The sequence below is a fragment of the Pseudophryne corroboree genome, chromosome 3 (assembly GCF_028390025.1).
Source record: "Pseudophryne corroboree isolate aPseCor3 chromosome 3, aPseCor3.hap2, whole genome shotgun sequence".
NCBI lineage: Eukaryota > Metazoa > Chordata > Amphibia > Anura > Myobatrachidae > Pseudophryne > Pseudophryne corroboree.
The window spans coordinates 580,343,981-580,368,984 of record NC_086446.1 but is presented as its reverse complement, the minus strand read 5'-3'; the positions used below and the strand labels follow the sequence as shown (position 1 = coordinate 580,368,984).

General features: G+C 44.6%; 1 protein-coding gene across 3 annotated transcripts in view; it reads left to right on the top strand.

Moving 5' to 3' along the window:
• The window catches only part of PSD (pleckstrin and Sec7 domain containing), a 747,912-nt gene that overhangs the window by 379,811 nt on the left and 343,097 nt on the right, over positions 1-25,004 (top strand). For all 3 annotated transcript variants that reach the window (XM_063961403.1, XM_063961401.1, XM_063961402.1), the window contains 2 exons: positions 1,531-1,589; positions 18,338-18,427. In XM_063961403.1, the coding sequence (XP_063817473.1) occupies positions 1,531-1,589; positions 18,338-18,427 (149 nt within the window). The remainder of the gene's footprint in view (positions 1-1,530; positions 1,590-18,337; positions 18,428-25,004) is intronic.

The following is a 25,004-nucleotide window of genomic DNA, read 5'->3' as shown; positions in this document are numbered from 1 at the left end:
GCTATGGGGTAATTGTATTTATTAGCCCTAGTACCCACACACCAGCAAGTGTGGGGCAAATGCTCTGTAACCCTTGCTCTCCTGGCTCCTCTGTGCTGCTGTGGTATAAGCTGCAGCACATCGTTCTGCCTCAGGCTCTCCCCGGAGAGCTCTCTTCTGCTCAAAAGTGGGCGTGGCTATGACTGTGTTAGGGGGGGCGGTTGCCCCCCTTCGCCCCCCCCTAGATCCGGCCCTGTTCCCGAGTGTATGTATCCCGGTGCATGGAATGCGCCATGGCTACGTACTTAGCTTCCTGAGTGTATGTATCCCTGGTGTATGGAATGCACTATGGCTGTGTACTTAGCTTTCTCAGTGTATGTATCCTTGGTGTATGGAATGCGCCATGGCGGTGTACTTAGCTTCCCGATTGTATGTATTCCGGTGCATGGAATGCGCCATGGCTGTGTACTTAGCTTCCTGAGTGTATGTATCCCTGGTGTATGGACTGCGCTATGGCTGTGTACTTAGCTTTCTCAGTGTATGTATCCTTGGTGTATAGAATGCGCCATGGCGTGTACTTAGCTTCCCGGGCGTATGTATCCTTGGTGTATGGAATGCGCCATGGCAGTGTACTTAGCTTCCTGAGTGTATGTCTCCCTGGTGTATGGAATGCACTATGGCTGTGTACTTAGCTTTCTCAGTGTATGTATCCTTGGTGTATGGAATGCGCCATGGCGTGTACTTAGCTTCCTGGGCGTATGTATCCTTGGTGTATGGAATGCGCCATGGCGGTGTACTTAGCTTCCTGAGTGTATGTATCCCCAGTGTATGGAATGCGCCATAGCAGTGTACTTAGCATCCCAGTGTATCTATCCCCGGGGTATGGAATGCTCTATGGCAGTGTACTTATCATCCCAGTGTATCTATCCCCAGGGTATGGAATACGCTATGGCAATGTACTTATTATCCCAGTGTATGTATCCCCGGGGTATGGAATGCTCTATGGCAGTGTACTTATCATCCCAGTGTATCTATCCCCAGGGTATGGAATACGCTATGGCAGTGTACTTATTATCCCAGTGTATGTATCCCCGGGGTATGGAATGCGCCATGGTGGTGTATTTAGATTTCCAGTATATGTATCCCTGGGGTATGGAATGCGCCATGGCGGTGTACTTAGCATTCCAGTGTATGGCCACCTGCCAGACATTATTTCTCTTTTCGTTTACTAGAGGTTTGTCACACCACCTATTCTTTATATTCTTCTTGCCTTCCTTTATTTTCCTCAACTTAAAGGTTATATTGTAGTATTCTTTTCTTGCCTGCAGTCACTTATTATATAATTCAGCCCATCTCCATTGTTCCCAAAATTATCTGTTCTTGAACTACTTATTCCCTTCCTTTAAGACATTCTCCTTGCTATCCCCTCTGTTGATTTTTGCTATATGTCACATTGTATAAAAACGTTTGTCCCTTCATTTTTCTCTATATGAATAATAGAGACAGGAAAGCAGTGTCCTTCCTCTGAATTTCATTCATTGTATCTTTCAGATGGTGTCCATACATTGACATGTGCACTGATGCTGTTAAATACAGACTTGCATGGACATGTAAGTAAGCTTTTAACGTCAGTATTAATGTATTTTATGTTTTGTACTCTTGTCCTGACACTTAGGAAAATGTTGCTATTTTAAGAAGAAAAACGTAAACTAAAAAAAACAGGTATATGTATTCTTATATGAACACATTTTTGCCATACCACCTACTAAAAAAACATTCTAACAATCTAAATCTCCCAGCTGCTTTTCTTCCATATTTCACTGATCATCTAATGATGTTCATGTATGGAGCTGCTGTGCTCAGAGTCTTACATAATTCCCAACATATCTTACTGGACTCCTTGCAAACTGCAGTGACGTCAATTGCAGCTTTTACAGTTTAGACCTAAAAGGTAATTTGCTTAGTTTTGATTACTTCAGTGGATTTTTTAGTTGTAGGAAAAGTTGAGCAGGTGTTAAAGCCATCACCCCAATTAACACTTTGGTAACAGATTGCTGATTGTTCCAAACTGCAATTCTTGATTGATTATGCTGGTTACTGCAAGCTCTTGTCCAGTGTTTGTCACCCTGTCCTTGGGTCCCATCAGCAGTGCTTGTTTTGTGAAGCTTTTTTCCAGGAGCACAAGTAATTATATTGAATAGGTAGAAGTAAACCAGTGATTAATCCCAATGTACTCCTTTGAGGAGATCCACGGCATGTGTTTGGGTTTAAGAATCCCTATTCTATTGAGTTTTCAAGCATTCTGGCAGTAGAAATAAACAGGCAGTTCAAATAAGTCAGTCTGTAGGGGTAATTCAGTTAGCAGTGATGGCCGCCAAGTGCCAAAGAAATCAGTTGTACTAATAGTATTTTACGGCCACCGACATTACACATTTGCACCCTTGCACCCCATATAGGTGCACATGAAAATGTGGCTTACTGCATTTCTCAGTAATTTAGTTGCCCTCTTACACTGCTTTAGGCTATTGGTGGAGGACACTCCCTACTTGTTAAATTGGGGAGGGGGGCTGAATTAGAGGCTAGATGTCAAGAAGTGCAGAATGCTTTAAATGAATTGATATTACAATAATATCATAATCACTGTTCAGTAACAGTGTTTAAATGTACACAAAGGGCCTAATTCAGACCTGATCGTAGCAGCAAATTTATTAGCAGATGGGCAAAACCATGTGCACTGCAGGAGGGGGGTGGGGGTGGGGCAGATATAACATGTGCAGAGAAAGTTAGATTTGGATGTGGTGTGTTCAAACTGAAATCTAAATTGCAGTGTAAATATAAAGCAGCCAGTATTTACCCTGCACAGAAACAAAATAACCCACCCAAATCTAACTCTCTCTGCAAATGTTATATCTGCCCCCCCCCCCCCCCCCCCCCCCTGCAGTGCACATGGTTTTGACCATCTGCTAACAAATATGCTGCTACGATCAGGTCTGAATTAGGCCCAAAATGTTAATAACAAGGCAGAAGGAGGGTAGACACAAAATCACCATAGAAAGTCCAAAGACCTGACTACTCTACCTACATATGTAAGTATCCTCTTCTATACTAACCATTACTGGTGAGCTTCCACATCTTCTCCGGTTTGTAGTCATTCTGTATTATCATTTATCCAGCAAGCATCACTCATTATCCAGTATATCTAAAACACTAACAATTTATGTAACTCTACTCAGTTTTCAAAAGATAGAAACATAGAAATTGACGGCAGATAAGAACCCCTTTGCCCCATCTAGTCTGCCCTAAACACATGTACATATTAACACTTATACACTAGTGTTCATTTTTTATAAATGTATTTTTTGTCGGGAGCCAGTTAACCTACCAGTATACTTTTAGATTGTGGGAGGAAACTGCAGTACCCGGAGGAAACCTATGCAACCACGGGAAGAATATACAAACTCAACACAGTTAGTTCCATGGTGGGAATTGAACCCATGACCTCAGTGGGACAGTAATGCTAACCATTATAGGACTTTCATGCTAACAGACAATACTTACAGCTAAGTACTGATACCAAGTGTGCTGTACAATAAGCTACCCAAAGAAAAACAAAACTCACAATAGGCCACAAAGTAAGATAGTGACCTATCAGTTATTTGTGCAGCTTAGGAGAACACAACATTGTGAAAATACAATACAGTGATTTAAAAACGTTTTAAAGCCTCAGGAATGTTCTGCATTAGCCTGCCATAAACTATCACCAGGGGGTACATTTACTAAAATTCGATTCTGTAGTTTCAAGGGATTTGGCATTCGATTTCCATTCGATTTGGATTGAAGAGATTTACTGAGACCAAATCGAATGTCAAATCGATTCTAAAGCCAAATTCAACCACAATTCTGAAAAACATTGATGTTTCCCCATAGCCCAACATAGAATCCCCTCATCTACAAAAAATTGGATTTGAAAATCGATTTAAAACTGAACCTCAAATCCCCAAATGTTTAGAATGATGTTAGACATTCGATTTTGACTCCTAAACACCATTATAATGGCAGGCAATTGATAGTGATGACTTTTTAAGTACCCAAAAGCATATAGGGCAGTGTGGAAGTAGTAATAATGGATGTCCAAGGTTATGGTATGTTGTGCACCTACCTGTACAATGGAAATCACCACCTGATTGAGATAACCCTGGAGGATCAATCAGATCACCATCAGCAGCTTCATGAGTTGAATAGTGCACATATTTGTACTTTATACAATGAATTTTACATTTATGAGTATTGTAACTGGCTATCCTGGTTTCTTCCATGATGCCTACATCCTCAGCAATTCATACCTGTCTGCAAAAATTATTTTGGGACAAATGCCAGAAGGATGGTTGTTCTGTAAAATACTAGTATGTGCTAATAAAGCAGCTAATAGTAATTGTTACTATATTGTTCTAATATGTCCCCCTTCCACCAAAAAAAGGTTATTTAGGCTATGGCTGTTGCTTCTGGCATCTGACTCCATTGTCAATTCCACAAACTCCTGGTCAGCATAAACATAAAGAGCCACATATAGCCACCCAAACCATGACAGAATGCACCTTTGGTTTATTTAAAAAATAAAATGTTCTATCTATATTGTGCTCTGCTGCCGTCTATTGCACAATAGCGCACTTAATAAACCACTCCCCCCAGATTATGCAATAAACAGGGAGCAAGCATAGGGTTTTTTTTTTTTTACCAACAACTGTGCATGCACAGAAAGTGAAAGGTCGCCATGAAGGCAGATTAGAGCTAGCATCAGTTAGGTTTTCATGTATAAAACAGTGTAATGAGAGAGCTTTTGGACCAATAGGAAGCAATGAGGAAGTTCTGTTCGATTTTGCATTCAATTTTAATGGGGATCATTCAACTCAAAATCCACATCGAATTCGATCTGAAAATCAAATGCAAAATCGATTTTTAGTTAATGACCAATTTTTTAAGGCTTTTAGAAAATCAAAAAGAATTGATTTCAATAGATCTTGAAGATTCATAAAGATTATTTTAAAATCAAATTTTAGTAAATATACCCACGGATCTTCATCCAAGTCTTAGTAATAGAGACAACTGTAAGACAAAGGGGGAATTCCATTACATGCTGTAATTTACCACGGGGGGGGGGGGGGGGATTAATGGCCTCTGGCTTTAACACCCGGAGCTACTCAAGTACAGCCCATTTTTTTGGGCCAGTAGATTACGCACGTTAACCCATTGAATCCAGGATAAGTGAACCTATTAACCTAAGTTAACCTATTGATTAACACGTTCACAGCACCTACAATCAGGTAATTTAATACTGATTTCTTTTCTTTTCGAGTCTCCTCGAGAAAGGATCCGACATTTCAGTATTCAATTTGCGGCCAAATCCAACAGGTTTTGGCCGTTTCCGACAATGCCAATCCGACTTTTTATAAAGTCAGATTGACATTGTCGGAAATGGGGCTAAAACCTGTCAGATTTGTCTGCTAATCTGACAAAACACGTGGATCGGCGGCTATTCCGCCGACCTGCGTGTTTTCCAACAAGTCGGAATTTCTGACTTGTCGGATAAACGGCAATTTGATTGAATAGGTCGAATCTGGATTCTACCTTAAAATGTCAGAAACTGACGTTTTTCCGACAAGTCGGGAATTCCGACTTGAATTGAATAGACCCCTTAGAGTAAAAAAAATAAATTCATGTCTCATGTCTTTTTGGAACATATCATCATCATTTGCTGTCTTTATTAGAAAACACACTGGGCTTAATTCAGAGTTGATCACAACAGCAAATTTGTTAGCAGTTGGGAAAAACCATGGTGGTCATTCCGAGTTGTTCGCTCGTTGCCGTTTTTCGCAACGCAGCTATTAGGTGGAAAATGCGCATGGTACGCAGCGCGCATGCGTTCACTAATTTAACACAAAACTTTGGAGATTTGCACAAGCTCGAGCAACGTTTTTTCATCGCTCGAGTGATCGTAGTGTGATTGACAGGAAGTGGGTGTTTCTGGGCGGAAACTGGCCATTTTCAGGGAGTGTGCTAAAAAACGCAGGCGTGCCAGGTAAAAACGCAGGAGTGGCTGGAGAAATGGGGGAGTGGCTGGCCGAATGCAGGGCGTGTTTGTGACGTCAAACCAGGAACTAAACGGACTGAGGTGATCGCAATCTAGGAGTAGGTCTGGAGCTACTCAGAAACTGCAAGGAATTATTTATTAGCAGTTCTGCTAATCTTTTGTTCGCTATTCTGCTAAGCTAAGATACACTCCCAGAGGGCGGCGGCCTAGCGTTTGCAATGCTGCTAAAAGCAGCTAGTGAGCGAACAACTCGGAATGACCACCCATGTGCACTGCAGGGGGAGCAGATATAACATGTGCAGAGAGAGTTACATTTGGGTGGGGTGTGTTCAAACTGAAATCTAAATTGCAGTGTAAATGTAAAGCAGGAATTATTTACCCTGCACAGAAGCAAAATAACCCACCCAAATCTAACTCTCGCTGCACATATCATATCTACCCCTCCTGCAGTGCACATGGTTTTGCCCAACTGATAACAGTGTGCCTTTTTAAGAGACTAGTTAAATGGCACAATATATAGCCAAAGTGCTATAAATATTTAAATACACAAAAATCACACCTGTGCTAAAGACAGTACAGATGTCCTCTCAGCTTAATACATAAAGATGAAACTGAGCAGTAGTTTAAGAAAAAGACAGAAACGAAAATGAAAGGTATGTTCTTGCAGTTGTCCATAGGGGGATACAGTCATGATCCAAGCTGTCAGTATCCCGATGCCGGAATGCTGACCCTATTCTGAATGCCGACATCGGCATCCAGAATGGGTACACCATCCCAGCGCCAGAATACCAACAACTGGGATTCCGAATGAGGAGACACTGTGCCGAAAGTCAGGTAAGCCGCGCGTGGGGGGAGGAGAGGTTAGGTTTATGCTGCGGGAGGAGGGCTAGGGTTAGGATGCGTCCCAGGGTGTTAGGGTTAGGCAGTAGGGACATGGGATTAGATTTAGGCAACAAGGGGGGAGGTTAGGGATAGGCTGCTGGTGGGGAGGGTTAGGGTTAGTGGGTTGGGGAGAGGGGGAACACCCCTTACTCACCCCTGTTGGCTTTTCAAACATCGAGATCCCGGTGTCGGTATTAAGACCACCGGGATCCTGTGCACTGGCTAAACATACTGATCTCATCAGCAGGTTACATGTCTATCTTACCATGTGGTCATGTTTTGATGTATCCATACATTAGTTTTCTGGGGTACCATACAATGGATGTGCTGTGCACCTGCGATGCACTAGGGGACAAGTAAACACACATGGGCAAATACCAAAGTTTTAGATTCACATTCTACTACTGTACTTGTTGTTGGTATATGACCCTTACTGTGGGTAAAACATCCTGTTACATTTAAAAAAATAAATGTAAATGCTTATGCTCCACAGTTTGCTTTTCAGTGTGTGTGGCTGTTAGTTTGAATCATGGAGCTGGCTGGGAAGGAATACAGATCCCTTACCTAAAAGCTTTTCCCACCTACATCCATTGATACTACAGTATAGGAAATTAGTGTAGAAATGGATAAAATTTAGAGCCATTCCTACCTGCTGGAGCTTGGAAACAGCATTATATTGAGAGTGTTCGTCAGGAAGTGGCATGCAATGAGAAAGTATTTAGTTGCACGCCACAAAGACACCTGGGTGATCCTAAATGCAACTATTCTGTGGTAGGGTTAAAGTGGAGTTTATTATTATAAATAAGAAGTACTATATTATGATATTTGAACATGAAACATTTTATTATATATGCTCATTCCAGCTGTTAATCAAAACCAGGATGAGCATCAGGGGCAAGGCTATTTATTGCTTTACAACAAGTGGGTCCAGACCATCCTCGGTAATTGACAGAACAGCAGATCAGCACATTATTCTACAGTAGAATGTCAGGGTATCTGTCTGTAAGTGAAGTTAGAGGTATGAGTGATGCAGCCCCTCATCAATCATAAAAACACAAGTAAGTCTAGAACAGAATAGCTGAAACAGAAGAAATATTACATTGAGGAATAATCAACTCAAGCTCTCTAAATTAAGGGATTGATGTGCTGAGGAACTACTTGTACTTATGGGTTTTTTTGGTTGTTCAGAAACACACCTCCACAGCACCCGAATGACGTACCCTGGATCAGACCTCAGGGTCACACTTTCCTGCAATGAGACAAATAGTATTTGGTCACTGTGCGGTGGCTCCTCTGCTTCTGGGCCTGTGAGGACTGAGCTGCAAGCTACACAAGGAAAGTGATTGTTCTCAAGGGCCCACATCTCTTTACTGCCAGGCCCCACAGAAACGCATGTATCAGATCGCAAATGCTGCACTGCACTACAGGAAAAGAAGAGGACATCTGCATAAGAGTAAAGAGAGAGGAAATGAAGCAATTAATTTATTTAGAGTGTGCGGTTAACAAACACAGAGGGGGCAAAGTAGGCTAAAAGTAGATGGAGAGTAGGGAAAAATTTGAGGAAGGAAGGTGAGCCCCCTTTCTCCCACCATGGGCTGTATATTACCTTAGAGAAGGAAGCATAAGGCCTTTAGTTTAAACTCTGTACTCTTACCACACCTTTTCTCCACCTTTGTTCTTCAAAAATTGCTTTAGTCAAAGAAGCGAGCATTTTTTAAATGCCATTTCTATGTCATTGCTATCTTGATATGACCACTACAGTACAAGTGTAACAGGTAAGTACTGTGGATGTGTTGTGCAGGTGCAGGTGGACGTACCTGGATTGCTCACCCGGAACCACCTCTTGGACCGAAACTCACTGCTGGAACCCTAGGCAGAGGAACGAGGAACCCCAACCCAGGAGGACCCAATATAATAGTCACCACACCTTAGGATGGTGACCAGGGCCGAATTAACAATGGGGCGGATGGAGCTGCAGCTCCAGGCCCCCCATTGAAAAAAGGCCCACAGACTCCCTCCACTGCAGCCAGTGTTGACAGGAGAAGAAAAAATCCTGTCATCGCCAGCAGCTCACCCACCTCCACCCCTGATCGGCTGGCCAAAGTCCGATTCCTGACCACCCCAGGGCCTGCCCAGAACGGGCTGCTTCCCCTGCCTATATCTGCCTGAAGCTCCGCCCCCAGTCCCATCCAAGGCTCCGCCCCCAGACCACCCGGAGCTCCGCCCCCACACTCGATGTGGCTTATGGCACCGGCAGCACACAGTAAGCCTCTTCAGTTTACCCTGTATGGTGTGGGGCTGCACATAATAAATACAACAGTTACAGCACAGCAGAAGAGCAAGGTAGGTGTCATAACGTCAGTACATATATTAGAGAACAGGGGGCATAAGTTAAATAATGATATTGTAAAAGGGGAGACAGGAAGCTCAAGTTATATAAATATACAAAAGGAGGGTTAGTGGGCATAAGTTAAATTTAAGGAGAAACAGGGCAACAGTTTTAATATAAACGGGGTCAGTCAGTAGGTGCAACTTAAATATAAAAGGGGGGATGCGGATACAAAGTAAATATATGTCACGGGACAAGTGACAATATAATTAAATATGTATGGGGGCATGTGGCATAAATTAATAAAATCATACATTATTTTATTATTTAAGATTAGATAGCGGCATAAGTGAAATATATAAGGGAAGGATGGGCACAAGTTAAATATAACTTTGGGGGGACAGGAGACACAACTTAAATATAAATGGGGGGTGCAGGTGGCATAATATTATTTAACGCTGGGACAGTGGCATATGTTAACTATATAAGGGAGAACTGGAAGCACAAGATAAATATATAAGGGTGGGCAGGGGAACAAATTGATTATGTAAGAGGAGACCGGGGGTACAACTTAAATATATATATATATATATATATATATATATATATATATATATATATATATTGTTCGGTAAGAGGCGGCACTCGGAGACTTTCAATGCAATCAAACTACAAAATTTATTTGTGCAAAAAGGGGAGAGCACGTAACATAAATAAAGTACACATTAATTAAACATAACAGGGAACAGGTTGCACACATTAATGAGATGTTATGGGCCCAATTCAGTATCGTTAGCAGAGCGATTTCCGCACTTCTGAACATGCACACCGCTGCGGGCATGCTTGAAGTCTGAGATCGCACGCAATCTAAGTCCCGACGTTTTGGATTCGGTGATGCAGGGGTGCAGTCCGGGCAACGGAGGTGTGTCCGGACCGTTTGTAGGGCAGGCTGCGGTGGCTGCGTAACATTCATTGCAGCCACTGCAATCCAAAACATGTTGGCCCGGCAGCTAACAAGGGGCCTTGTCTTGCCCTGTGCTGGGCGGCCCCTCGCATGCTAGAGAAAGGAGTTTTAGTTTGGCGATTTTTCGCAAGACTATTAACACAAGCTGAATCCGTGCCTATATAAAGAGTGAAGGCAGGAGACATATAAGAATTAAATACTGTATACATTTTTTTTATAGGGAAATTGCACAAAAATGAAATTGGTTCATGTATTTAACCTCAGGTATTGTCAGAGTTTTGGTATGGGTCTAACTTAATGTGGGAGGTGCTTGGTATTGTCACAGAATGGAACTTGTGTCGATAATCTGAAAGTGTATTATAGAGGGGCGGAGTTCTCTCATATTAAAGGTCATTTATGTATAATAAAGTTACAGATGACTCCATTTATTCACAGCACTGAGGTTGTAGCTTTGATTTCCACAATGACTCTGTGTGGAGTTTGTATATTCTCCCCATACTTGTGTGGGTTTCCTCCAGGTGCTCTGGTTTCCTCCCACAGGTTAATTGGTTCCCGACATAAATTAACTCTAGTGTGTAAGTGTGTGCGTGTACATGTGGTAGGGAACATAGGGCTTTGCAAATGCAAAACTTAGCAATGCAAATGCAGGTGGAGGTGCATACCACCTACTTCCTGCATTTGCGATCTCTAAACTGTAATGCAATCGCAGTTCTGGATGAACATAGCAACCATCGGTCGTGATGTCCATCTGTGATTGCAGGCTAGTAAGCCTGAGTTTACTCAGATTAGCAGTCACTGTGCGGCTTGCGTGGCCAAGGAAACTGCGTCTGGGACACAGCCCTTCGCCTCGCCACTCCCGTTTCCATAAACGCCGGCCTCCCCTGCCCCTCCCTCTGAGTGCATCTGCCTGTCAATCAGGCAGAGACGTTAGCATCCCTATGATGCGATCGCAGGACCTGTTCTGCACATGCGCAGTTTACCGTCCATGGAAAACTGCGCGTTGGATCGCCCATGCTTCCATGGATGTCAGTGCAGAGCTGGCGTGCAAAACTCGGCGAGTTGCAGAACACACCAGGCTTGGGGGTCTCCTCTCCCATATTCAAGTGGTGTCTTTGTCAGTAAGTTTATCTGTATTTTTTGTGTCAGTAAGTGGTATCTGAGTCAGTATGTGTGTGTCAGTAAGCGGATTCGATCATTAAGTGGTCTCTGTCTCAGTAAATGGTATATGTGTCAGTAAGTGGTATCTGTCATGTGTGTCAGTAAGGGGTATGTGTGTCAGTAAGTGGTATCTGTCAGTAAGGGGTATCTGTGTCAATAAGTGTGTGCATCAGTGTATCAGTGTCAGTAAGTCTATCAGTATGTTTGTCAGTAGGTGGAATCTGTGTCAGTAAAGGGTGTCTGTGTTAGTAAGTGGTATCCGTAAAGGGTGTTTGTGTCAGTAAATTTGGTTGTCAGTAAGTGTGTTTGTCAGTAAAGGTCCATACACACGGAGCGATATAGCTAAGCGATTTTGACTATATAGTCAAATTTGCTCAGAAAGTTAGTGCATATCGCTCTGTGTGTATACAGTCAGCAATAGCGATGCGCGTCCCCGCCAGGTCGCTATCGCTGCTAAAAATAGACTGTGCAGGGAAGTCAATCTTGGCTAGGTCGCTGGAACAGAAAAAGCATCTCCTTTTGAGTTACTCAAAATCGCTCATAGCCAAAATCGCTGGAAAAGTTAGTCAAAATCTCCTACTGTCAGTTCAAGGGAAATCGCTCAGTCAAAATCTCTCATAGTCAAAATCTCTCCGTGTGTATGCACCTTTAGTCTGTATGTGCCAGTAAGTGTGTCTGTATCAGTGTACCATGTCAGTAAGTGGAATCTGTTTTATTAAGGGGTGTCTGTGTAAGTAAGTGGCATCTGTCAGTAAGGTGTGTTTGTTTCAGTAAGTTGTATCTGTGTCAGTAAGGGGTGTCTGTCATTAAGTATGTGCCAATAAGTGATGTCTGTGTCCGGATTGGGTATTTGTCAGTAAGTGGTGTCTGAATCAATAAATGTGTGTATCAGTAGGTGTTTGTCAGTAACGTGTGTCAGTATGTGTCAGTGGTGTATGTGTACGTGTCTATATAAGTGTGTTTGTGTCAGTAGGGGGGTTATGTCAGTACTTGTTGTCTGTGTTGGTAAGTGTGTCCCAGGAGCCCTCAGTTCCCTGTCTGCTCTGTATTGCCCCTATCTTTTGTAATCTTTCCACATCTGCTCTGTTTTGCCGCATCATTGCCCTTCATCCTTCTTTGCGTGTTGATACAGCTCTCTGTATTATATGGAGGTCACTGCGATATTCCATTCTTGATATTGTGGTCACGGATGTTCTGTATTATATGGTGGTCACAAACTTTTTATTGCTATAGTTAACTATTAAGTGATTAAAGGTAAACACTAGCTATGATCTTCATGGAGATGGCCACACCCTCTATTTAGACCACACCACACTGGTCACATCACTAGTCACACCACCGCAGCGACTGTCACACCTCCATCAGAGGCACACAACAGGCTCTTCATAAATTTCAGCTCCAGGCCCATGTGAACCTTAATCTGGCACTGACGGTGACATATAATTTATTATACAGGAACCACTGGTCACCGCTGTGGGATTAAAGGGTTAAAGGCAAATACAATTCCACAAATGGGAGAACAGTGCAACTAAGAATATACAAAAATTTGACAAAACCAGAATGTAACGTCACAATGTATCAGTATAATATCTCCTTATACTGTGAATGTGCTAATCCCCTGTAATACCATAACCTGGGCACAGGGTGGCGCATAACCTCAGCTGTCCCCCGGATATACTTTTAACTCAAAGTATGTACTCAGAATGGAGCTACTCTAAGTAGCAAAGAAGTCCCTTTAAATCTTTTGAAGTGTGAACACCCTGCAAATTGCAGTCTCAAAATATAGCCGATAAAGCTAGTAATTGAAAGTCAATAGCAAAATAGAAATATATAACACAGTGTGTAGGGTAGGGTAGCAGAAGTAAGAACAGTTTGCACATGCAGAGTAGCGACAGCAGTTATACAGTATAGGGCAGCAGTTCAGTCACTTCCCCTGATAAAATGAGCATGCAACTACCAAACACACATCACAGTTTAGGGGGTAATTCCAAGTTGATCGCAGCAGGAATTTTTTTAGCAGTTGGGCAAAATCATGTGCACTGCAGGGGGGGCAGATGTAACATTTGCAGAAAGAGTTAGATTTGGGTGGGTTATAGTGTTTCTGTGTAGGGTAAATACTGGCTGCTTTATTGTTACACTGCAAATTAGATTGCAGATTGAACTCACCACGCCCAAATCTAACTCTCTCTGCACATGATAAATCTGCCTCCCCTGCATTGCACATGGTTTTGCCCAACTGCTAAAAAATTTCCTGCTGCGATCAACTTGGAATTACCCCCTTAGTTCAGAGTATTTGCCCAGTGCAGACATACAAGAGTAAGCTGGTAGCAAAAAAATTGCCTCATGGTAGTGCAATGCATAGCCTTATGACAGAAAGCAGAGGCAGAGGATGAAGCAGAGTTGCGTGGTATTGGAGGGCACAATATAATTCCTGTGTTACGCTGTCTTTCACAACCTGACAGGGTAATTGTTGTAAACCTGAATAAAACTTCCACTGTTCGTTATCATTGAGGCAGTTTAGAGTTCCTTTTGCTACCTGGCGCCCAGTGCCGTAACTAGGTGTGTGCCGATGGTGCCTTGCCCACAGCGCACATGCACTGAAGGCGCACCATCGGCAGCACACCCCCTCCCCGCCCCCTCCTGCCCGGATGGCCACAGCCACACTGGCAGCATTCGATAGCAGTCCCTCCAGCGCCGCCTCTCTGAACGGGTCCACTAGCGCCACATCTCCCTCTCCTCCTCCTTCTCCCCCCCCCCCCCGCACGACGCTCTGTCAGGTCTCCGCCGGCACCTGTCTCCTGCCTGCACCGCCGCCTCTGCAGGGGACTCGTGAGCGCAGCGGCAGCCGCCAGCTCCCGGGTCTCTACCTTCACAGTCAACCGCCTCTCTCTGCTGTGGATGCCGGATCGCCACCCCCGCAACTCGGGAGCCTATCCCGGCTTACTCGGTCTCCCTGCGCCCCGCTAAGCACTGCGAGGAGCTGGCCTGCAGTAGCTTTGAGAGGAGGAGAACTCACTCGGCAGGCTGCAGTTTTCCATCCCCTGACTTGTGAGTAGCAGCACTGCAGTGCCACATATGTATATTTATTTATCACCAACTGTGAAAGGGGGACACTGTCTGCGGTAATGTGTAATAAGGGTGTCGCTGTCTGTCGTAATGTGTAAAAAAAGGGGGACTGTCTACCGTAATGTGTAAAAAGGGGATGCTGTCTGCCGTAATGTGTAAAAGGGGGACACTGTCTGCCGTAATGTGTAAAAAAGGGACTCTGTCTGCCGTAATGTGTAAAAAAAAGGACGCTGTCTGCCGTAATGTGTTAAAAGGGGACTCTCTCTGTCGTAATGTGTAAAAAGGGGACGCTGTCTGCCGTAATGTGTAAAAAGGGGACTCTGTCTGTCGTAATGTGTAAAAAGGGGACGCTGTCTGCCGTAATGTGTAAAAAGGGGGACTGTCTGCCGTAATGTGTAAAAAGGGGACTCTCTCTGTCGTAATGTGTAAAAAGGGGACGCTGTCTGCCGTAATGTGTAAAAAGGGGACTCTGTCTGCCGTAATGTGTAAAAAAGGGGATGCTGTCTACTGTAATGTGTAAAGATGGGACTCTATCTGCCGTAATGTGTAAAAAGGGGATGCTGTCTGCCGTAATGTGTAAAAGGGGAACGCTGTCTGCCGTAATGTGTAAAAAGGGGACTCTCTGTTGTAATGTGTAAAAAAGGGGACGCTGTTCCGTAATGTGTAAAAAGGGGACTCTGTCTGCCGTAATGTGTAAAAAAGGGGACGCCGTCTGCTGTAATGTGTAAAAAGGGGTTTCCGTCTGCCGTAATGTGTAAAAAAAGGGGGACTCTGTCTGCCGTAATGTGTAAAAAAGGGGGACTCTGTCTGCAGTAATGTGTAAAAAAGGGGGACGCTGTCTGCCGTAATGTGTAAAAAGGGGGATGCTGTCTGCCGTAATGTGTAAAAGGGGGACGCTGTCTGCCGTAATGTGTAAAAAGGGGACACTCTCTGTTGTAAATGAATGTGTAAAAAAGGGGACGCTGTCTGCCGTAATGTGTAAAAAGGGGACTCTGTCTGCCGTAATGTGTAAAAAAGGGGATGCCGTCTGCTGTAATGTGTAAAAAAGGGACTCCGTCTGCCGTAATGTGTAAAAAGGGGGACTCTGTCTGCCGTAATGTGTAAAAAAGGGGGATGCTGTCTGCCGTAATGTGTAAAAAGGGGGATGCTGTCTGCCGTAATGTGTAAAAAGGGGGACGCTGTCTGCCGTAATGTGTAAAAAGGGGACGCTGTCTGCCATAATGTGTAAAAAAGGGGACGCTGTCTGCCGTAATATGTAAAAAGAGGATGCTGTCTGCCGTAATGTGTAAAAAGGGGCTCTACCTGATGTAGTGGCGCTACTGTGCGGCGTAATATGAATACTGGAGACTACTGTGCACCATTATATGAAATGGTATTATTTTGTGGCCACATCCCTTTCCCGTGAAGCCACGCCCCTATATTTTTTGCGCGCACTGCCGCCAGTTTACGCTAAGGGGGAGGGGGCGCCAATGCTGTTTCTTGCACACAGCGCTAAAATGTCTAGTTACGGCACTGCTGGCGCCTGCCTTTCCTGAGGTAAATTATGTCCTTAAAGGGTCGTGCTGGTCATTAAATGGACTCCCCTGTTGAGATGTGCAATATTTGATCTTGTCCAGTACCCTTAATAGCTGTGTCTGCCAAGTAAAAGGAAGAGCGTCTCTCTCACTCTCTCTCTCTCTCTCTCATCTGACCCCTATTCAGCTGTGTATGCGGAGCTGGGTGAATCTGGGTTTCTAACTGAGGGTATTAGCTGGAGTGTCTGGGTGTGCGGCCTCACCCACTCCCATCTATCACCTGAGACCTTTCCTGGCAGCTTCTCTCAGTACTTTGCAGGCTGGTGTCACTGCAGCGGTTGGCGGCTCCCACAGCGGTCTCCTCAGCGGCGGCTCCGCTCTCCACAGTGTGTCTCCTCAGCATCACCTTAGCGCAGCATTGCTCTCTGCTTAGGTTGCCTAGCAACCTTAGCAAGGGGAAGCTGTTAACCCTTTCAGCTTCACTGTGCTGTCTAGTGAGAAGTGAGGGGAAAATTTAGGTGTCTCACCCAGGTTGTCTCCAGTATATGGGTGATGGTACCTATATATCCACATATATCCCCATAAATCCAAGTTAATAGGATATCCATGTCAGAGTGTCACACGAGTATTAGAGAAATACCTCCACAATACTAGTTAGCCACACAACGCAGAGCAACAGTGGAGGAAATTCCGTTCCAATACGGACTTCCTCTATTTCAAATGTATGCTCTTGGCCTATCTCTAAACAATTTTATTTAATTACCATTATCACCTCTTAGTCCTCCAACTTCTGTTGTCTCTTCGCCACTTTCGACTCCCACCTCTGCCTTCCCCTCCTCGCCACACCTACTCACTCTCTGCCCTTGACTTCGCCACCTGCTTCACATCTAGAATTGAATCTATCCTTCAGGACATCACATCCCAGTAGATCCTCTGCATCCAATCCCCCCCATCCCCCTTCCTTCCTCATCTTCCCCATCCATTTATTTTGCCAACTCTGACTTCCCTCTCTGTAGTGTCTGGAGATGAAACCATGTCCCTAATCTGGTTCCCACAACTGCCATATTGCCTTTCTTTCCTCCCACTCCTTACTTAATCCATTTCAGTCTGGCTATCATCAACTCCACAGAAACTGCCATCACTAAAGTCAGCAATTACTTTTTACTGGCAAATCCAAGGGCAACTATTTTCTGCTGAATGTCCTTGACATCTGCTTTTAACACCATGGACCACCCTTTGCTCCTGCAAATCATTCACTCCTCGGGCTGCATGATACTGCTCTCTCCTGTCTGTCCTCCTCCCTTTTCTTCACTCATCTGTGAATTACAACAAAACTCAGAATATCATAGGCATGTAAAGATCCCATATGTGTGTGCGTTAACGGTTTTACTCAAAGCAAGTCCCTCTTTCATGAGTGGTCTCATTCCCAACATGAACCACCAAAAAATAGTGGAGAAAAGCACACAGTATAATAACATATTTAATATATACACATCCACATAACACCAGTTGAAGTACTCAAGAAAGGACAATAATGAACAGATAAAATTGACTCCTACCAGACAAGTTTGAGATGAATGCATCAAAAGAAATGGTGGTAGTTAGATGTTAAACCCGGTTACAGCAACCGTCAGCAAATTTGGACCTCTCTCAAGCTTGACATACAGTAAACGACTGCCCCACCAACATGTTTCAACCTAAAAATGGTCTTTTTTGAGGTGAGGAGGAGTCTGAACAGTATTTATACCGAGTATCACCAATCAGAAAATGTTTATAAGAATTATCCATAATAAAATGATACATTTTATACACATCAAATAGACCCCATTTAACAATTAAATACACACAACCATCTCATTACAATCATTAAATGATGCATAAACACATTGCTTACATTATTTAAAAAAAACAAAAACGCTGATGCTGCAACCAGAAGTGACGCCTCTTCATTTCCGCCTTGCGTCTCTCACTCCCAGTTACAGATGTCTACAATACCATGGCCAGAAGTGACGTATATCGAGTTCCGCATTGAAATAGTGCCAGGTACACGTGAATAAACACAATTTATACTCGAAAACATATGGAGTGAATAAAAGCAATAAAAAAAAACAAATGTACAAAATCGATCCGGTAATTAGTTATTTAAAAATAAATATATTTGAGTGTTATTTGTTTAATTTGATTTTCTTTCTCTGCTATAATTATTTAGATTGAGATCAGATCACATTCTCCATCAAATATTTTTAGTAACACACATGCATTCTAAATATTTAGCAAATATTCTAATATCACTGAATCTGACAGTAAGCTAAAATACAGTAGGTTTGGTTATGAACGTGTATACTTTTGGTTTTCAGAACATCGGTAAAAGGATGTCTTGCTCAGAATTCATTGGAAATCTGGAAGGATTAAATGGAGGAAAGGACTTTCCAAGAGAACTTCTCAAGGTAAAGACTCGTCACAGCGCCTCATATAAATTAGTTGAAATAATTGTGGTTATTTTTATTACTACAGTATTGTCAATTCAAAGGGAATGTTGTGATTGATTTGTCATCAGATTTACTTTGCCCTAATTTTAGTGATTTTCTTTTCTTTGTTTTGTGGAATATACTTACAGATTTGTACCTCTATCAAGTAGCTCAATAAGCCTTCCCATATACATTAGTCAGTTATCCATATGTTTGAGAAATGGTTGTTACTGACTACTTACTGTATGTCCCTGCAGTTAAAAAAACATGAATGATGCGCAGATGCTCTAAGTTAAAATTTCCACTTAAAAGCAATAGTCATTTGGAAAGTAAAAAACATTGATCAGACTTTTTTTGCGTTGGAGTTCCCAGCTGCTGGATCAGTGACTCATTATGCCGTTCTCATTGAATCCCATCTCTGTATTTTCTGTATAGTTGACTACTTTCTATTGTTTAACTTCTATATCTAATAAGGTCAGTCTATACTGTTTCGCTGTAATGGTGTATATTGGTACCAGTGGGCATTTTAGAGAATTGGGAATAACAAATTTAAACACCAGTAATTCACTCTTGAAGTCTAATTAAAGCTAAAATACTATACTGTATGTTTGATTTTTTTATTTTAGTCAAAGGTAAAATAATGTATTACTTGTTGACACTTGGTCATATATTCTTCAAAATAAGTTTGATAGCTTAAGTCACTCACATGGCCTCAGTAAGTCAGCTGGCATAGAAGTAGTGCAGCTTGTCTACCCTAGATCACTCCACATCTACAGCCAAGCCCAATAATAAGCGCATTTGTTCTACTCTAACCAGGCAAACCATGTGGTGATGAACCCCTGGCACCTATCCTGACTAGAAAGTGCAATATCCCCCTATAGAGATATATATTTGGACACAATATTTAATTAGATAACCAAATAGCTAATAAAAGACTCTGCATTGATTACAATATAAAATAATAATTTGCAGCTCCCAAAGGTGACTTGTTTTGTCACATCAAATATATACAGTACATATAAGCAATATGGAAATATTACTAGTATAGAGAGTGCAAAATAATATTTCTGCAGCGGGGCACACTGGGTTCCACAGGGAATAACATCGGGGTGTAGAGTAGGATCTTGATCCGAGGCACCAACAGGCTCAAAGCTTTGACTGTTCCCAGAAATCATAGTGCTGCCTCCTCTATAACCCCGCCTCCCTGCACAGGAGCTCAGTTTTGTAGTTGGTGCCATGCAGTGCAGGCATACAACAGGTAGGGCTGCTCCAGCAGCCCTCAGAAGAGCTTTTTTAAGTGAAGTCTGAAGACTTCAAGGACTGCAGCAGAGACACTGTGTGTGTTAGATGTCAGTCAGACATCTCCTGCAGCAGCTCCATCACCTCCTCCAGCGGCGCTGTATACTCCCGCGCCTTGGTTGCCGAGTACTTACAGCGGAAGCTCCGGTGTGTTTCAGCCAGTCACACACCCCGCCGCAGCTCTCCAGGATCGCGTGGCCGCACTTTGGGAGGAGGTAAGAGGGACCCCAAGGCGGGACCCGCTGGAAACTGCCATCCGGTGCGGCTGGTGGGAGGCGGGCCGCGTGCGCTGGCGTGGACACTGTGGTAGTACAGGGACCCCACTAGACCACCAGGGCAAGGGCACAGGTTGGTTTTACTAAAAACCGTTTGTTACATAGCCCACAGTACCTGGTGGTGAAGCCCAGCAAGGGGATAAGTCTTTGACCTGTAGCCCCTCCCCCACCCCAGGGCGCCATTTAGAGTAAATGTTCCCGCCCTGGAGCTGCATTTCCCTCTCTCCCTCACTCCCTGTCAGCGTTTGGGCGCCATTACCACAAGCTGAGCTGATCCTGGGTTTGGGCAAATCCTCCTCTGTAAAGCCGCCTGCATGTCAGCGCTGTGCATTTTACAGGACACTTAAGTATTCTACATGTCTGCTGACAGTGATAGTTAAGAAACAGTGCAATTAGTCAGGGTTATTTAGTACAAGTACCCTGTGATATACATCCAGTATTTACTGTGCATTGATATATCTATTGATTATATAGCTGTACTTAGTATTGCTTTGTGTTGCTAGTCCAGTGCAGTTTTATTGCATGTCATAATTTCTGCATTGTACATGTGACTCTGTGTGTGTGCATATAGCTGCTGCGTGACTTCCATTTCGTGTATCTCACTCAGATTGCTATCCCTATATTCTGTACCCCGAGGGGGCTAAGTGCATCAGGGTTATTGTTTAATATAGGTGTTTCACAGGATATACTTACTGTGTATTTTTCTCTGTGATTTTCAGTCACCATATACCTCTTGAATTCTCTGTTTGTGCTCATACACTGCACAGGGGGTTCTTGTTAAGGCATTAGGCTGCTGATATTGTACTGGGTTGCCCGTGAATTGAGCTTTCAGACATGTCAGCTACAAGGGGCGACGGAGCTGGGCCTGATCCCACACTGCGTGGTGGTGACGCTGTAGACATATTAGAGGAAAATATAGCAGTAGAGGGTTCAGTTTCTGGGGGTTCCCTACCCCCAGTGGAATTGTAGCAACGGGGGTTCATAACGACCCACCTTGGGCTACTTTTTCCATGTTATTAAGTACGCTGGTAACTAGACTTACGCCCCCTATGGTACCTCCTGTGCCGGTACAACCGCTTATGGTCCCTGCGGTTAATCCGCCACGGGCAGATCAACTGTCTGCTCAGTTGCAGCAATTGAACCACTCACTGACTAAACAGACGTCTAACCCTCGCCCGCCTAAGACCAAGGGGACCTCTAAGCGGGCCATTACTTCCTCACAATCCACCCACGTCCCAGACACCTCGTCTGATGAAGAAGGCGTATATACTGATCCCACAGACACTGATCCAGATAATTCTGATGGGGAATCGGTCTCTCAGGTGGATGTTCCTGACTTATTGGAGGCTATCAGGCTAATTCTTCAAATTACTGATGACCCAGAGCCTGATGCTACCTCTAAGAAACCTGACAGATTTAAACGTCAGAAGTTTTACCTCATTCTGACCATTTAGTTGAAATACTTCAGGAATCCTGGGAAAATCCAGGAAAGAAATTCACACCTCACAAGAAGATGCTGGCTCGCTATCCCCTCGTGTGGAGCTAAGAAAAATTGGGAAACATCCCCGCCAGTGAATTCGCAAGTGGCGCGGCTGGTGGTGTCCTCAGCTCTGCCTGTAACTACCCTCTCTGAAAGAACTGACTGACAAGCGTGTGGAGGGTTGTTTAAAAGCGATTTACACCCTAGCAGGTTCTGTGCCTCGGCCCACTATTGCAGCGACATGGGCTGCAGAGGCTATTGAAGCGTGGGCTCAGGAGATGGAAGCAGAGCTGCCATCCAACTTTTCTGATAATGCTAGACAATGTTTCTCGTATATTGTCACAGCATCTCATTATATTAAGGAGGCGGCTTCAGATGATGGTATTCTGGCGGCCAAGGCTTCTACTACGTCCATTTTGGCTCGCCGCATTCTCTGGTTACGGTCCTGATCTGTGGATCTGGACTCTAAGAAAACCCTGGAGGTGCTCCCTTTTAAAGGAGACATTCTTTTTGAAGAGGACCTCAACAAGATAGTGGCTGACTTAGCTTCTGCTCAAACAGCGTGTCTACCTAGTACTGCTCCTTCGGTACCGAAGGCTAAGAGTACTTCCTTTCGCTCCTTTCGTCCTTCAGTTAAAGCAAAAGGTCAGGCGTACCCGAAACAGGATCGCACTTCCAAAACCACTAAGTACTAACCTAAATGGGCCTGGGCTGCCCGTCAGCCTGCTTCCAAAACTGACAAGCCTGCTGCATGACGGGGCGGGCCTCCCTCTGGAGAATCCTAGGGTGGGGGGCTGACTTCTAGGGTTTACCCAGGAATGGTTGAAGAGCACTTTCGATGCCTGCGTACGGGAAGTCGTCACTCGAGGTTACGCCGTATCCTTCAAGAATCATCCCCCTCATCGATTTTGCCTGACAGGCGTCCCTTCGGATCAGGTGAAGGCAAAAACTCTTCATTCAGTGGTACAATCTCTCCTGGACACAGGAGTGGTAGTATAGGTGCCTCTGGCTAAGAGAGGCAAGGGATACTATTCACCGCTATTCCTAGTCCCGAATCTGAACGGGTCCTCTCGGCGCATTCTCAACCTCAAGTCCTTGAACATATATGTGAGAATCTCCAAGTTTCGTATGGAATCTCTTCGCTCTATTGTTCTAGCCTTGGAACCCGGGGATTATATGGTCTCCCTGGCCATACAGGATGCTTACCTGCATATTCCTATTGCAATGTCGCATCAGCAGTACCTGAGGTTTACTGTTGGCAATCTCCATTACCAATTTAGGGCGTTACCTTTTGGCTTGACCACAGCTCTGTGAGTCTTCACCAAGGTCATGGCGGTAATGACGGTTGTACTCCGCCGTCAAGGGGTCAGGATCCTCCCGTATATGGACGACTTGTTGATCCTGGCGAATTCACCAGAAATTCTCCTACGCCATATGGATCTGACGCTCCAGTTTCTGCAAGCCCACGGGTGGCTCATCAACTGGAAGAAATCTACCCTGGTCCCTGCTCAGAGCGTGGTGCACCTAGGGGCGTTGTTGGAAACTTCAGGACAGGATTCGATGCTTCCTATCTCATCCGCAAGTATTGATACATTTGGCGATGCAAGTGCTAGGTCTCACGGTATCGGCTTTCGACATGGTGGAGTACGCTCAATTCCATTCCCACCCTCTACAGAAATTGATTCTTGCCAAGTGGGACGGCCTGCTTCACCGGATCAGGTCTCACATGATCTCCTTGTCTCCGGAAGTCCGTCTGTCACTGAGCTGGTGGCTTCAGGAACAACGATTATGCAGGGGTCGTCCCTTCTGGATCTCCAACTGGGTCCTTCTGACGACAGATGCAAGTCTGAGAGGTTGGGGCGTGGTGTTGGAGCAACACTTCCTTCAGGGTCGGTGGACCAAGTAGGAGTCTCTCCTTCCGATAAACATCTGGAATTGCGGGCGGAGTTCAATGCCCTGAACTTGGCCCAGCATTTAATACAGAACAGACCTGTTCAAGTACAGTCGGACAACTCCACCATGGTGGCGTACATAAATCATCAAGGCGGCGCTCGAAGCCGCATGGCAATGAGGGAAGTATCCAGAATTCTTCAGTGGGCAGAACGCCATCTGCCAGCCATATCGGCAGTGTTCATTCCAGGAGTCCTAAACTGGGAGGCGGACTTCTTCAGTCATCAGGACGTACACGCCGGAGAGTGGAGCCTCCATCCAGAAGTATTTCAACTCCTAGTGGACAAGTGGGGCCTCCCAGATGGGGACCTGACAATGTCTCAACACAATCACAAGGTTCCGGTCTTCGGAGCAAGGACAAGGGATCCTCAAGCAGTGTTCGTGGACACTCTGGCAATTCCATGGAACTTTCGGCTGCCATACGTGTTCCCTCCGGTGTCACTTCTGCCCAGAGTAATAAGGAAGTTCAAGCAAGAAGGAGGAATCCTACTTCTGATCGCTCCAGCATGGCCCAGACGGCATTGGTTCTGAGACCTTCAGGGTCTCTCGTTAGAGCGTCCTCTTCTGCTTCCACCACGACCAGACCTCCTCGTTCAGGGCCCTTGTGTTTACCAGGATTTGGCCCGTCTGGTTTTGACGGCGTGGCTCTTGAAGCTTCTGTACTAAGGGCCAAGTGTTTTTCTGAGGCGGTCATTCAGACTGTGTTGAAGGCCCATAAGCCGGCTTCTGCTCGGATTTACCATAGGGTCTGGAATTCTTACTTTGCTTGGTGCGCATCTAACAATCATGACGCTTACAAGTTTAGTACGGCCAAACTTTTTGCCTTTCTACAACAGGGCCTGGACTTGGACCTTCGTCTGGCCTCCATCAAGGTTCATATTTCTGCCTTGTCGGTTTGGTTTCAGAGAAAAATTACCACTCTGCCTGATGTTTATACATTCACTCAGGGTTTGTTATGGATTCAACCTCCTTACATCCCGCCTGTGGCTCCTTGGGATCTGTCTGTGGTTCTAGAGGCATTACAGGAGTCTCTGTTTATACCTCTTGAATCTGCAGGAATTAAGTGGCTTTCCCTTAAGGTTTTGTTTCTACTGGCTATTGCCTCTGCTAGACGGGTGTTGGATTTGGGTTCCTTGTCTTGTAGGTCCCCCTATCTGATTTTTCACCGTGACCGGGTGGTTCTTAGGACACGTCCTGGGAACCTACCTAAGGTGGTGTCTTCTTTCCACCTTAATCAGGAGCATGTGGTTCCGGCCTTTGTCTCTCCTGAATTGTCTTCCAAAGAGCGGTCTTTGGATGTGGTACAGGCTCTACATATCTATGTTAAGAGGACAGCTACCATCAGGAAGTCTGATTCTCTCTTTGTACTGTTTGGTTTTCACAAACGTGGTTGGCCTGCTAACAAGCAGACCTTGGCCAGATGGTTCAGAATGGTGATTGCACATGCTTATGTACAGGCTGGCCTTCCAGCTCCTGCTACCATCAAAGCCCATTCTACTCGGTCTGTTGGACCTTCTTGGGCAGCCCGCCGTGGTGCGACCCTTGAACAATT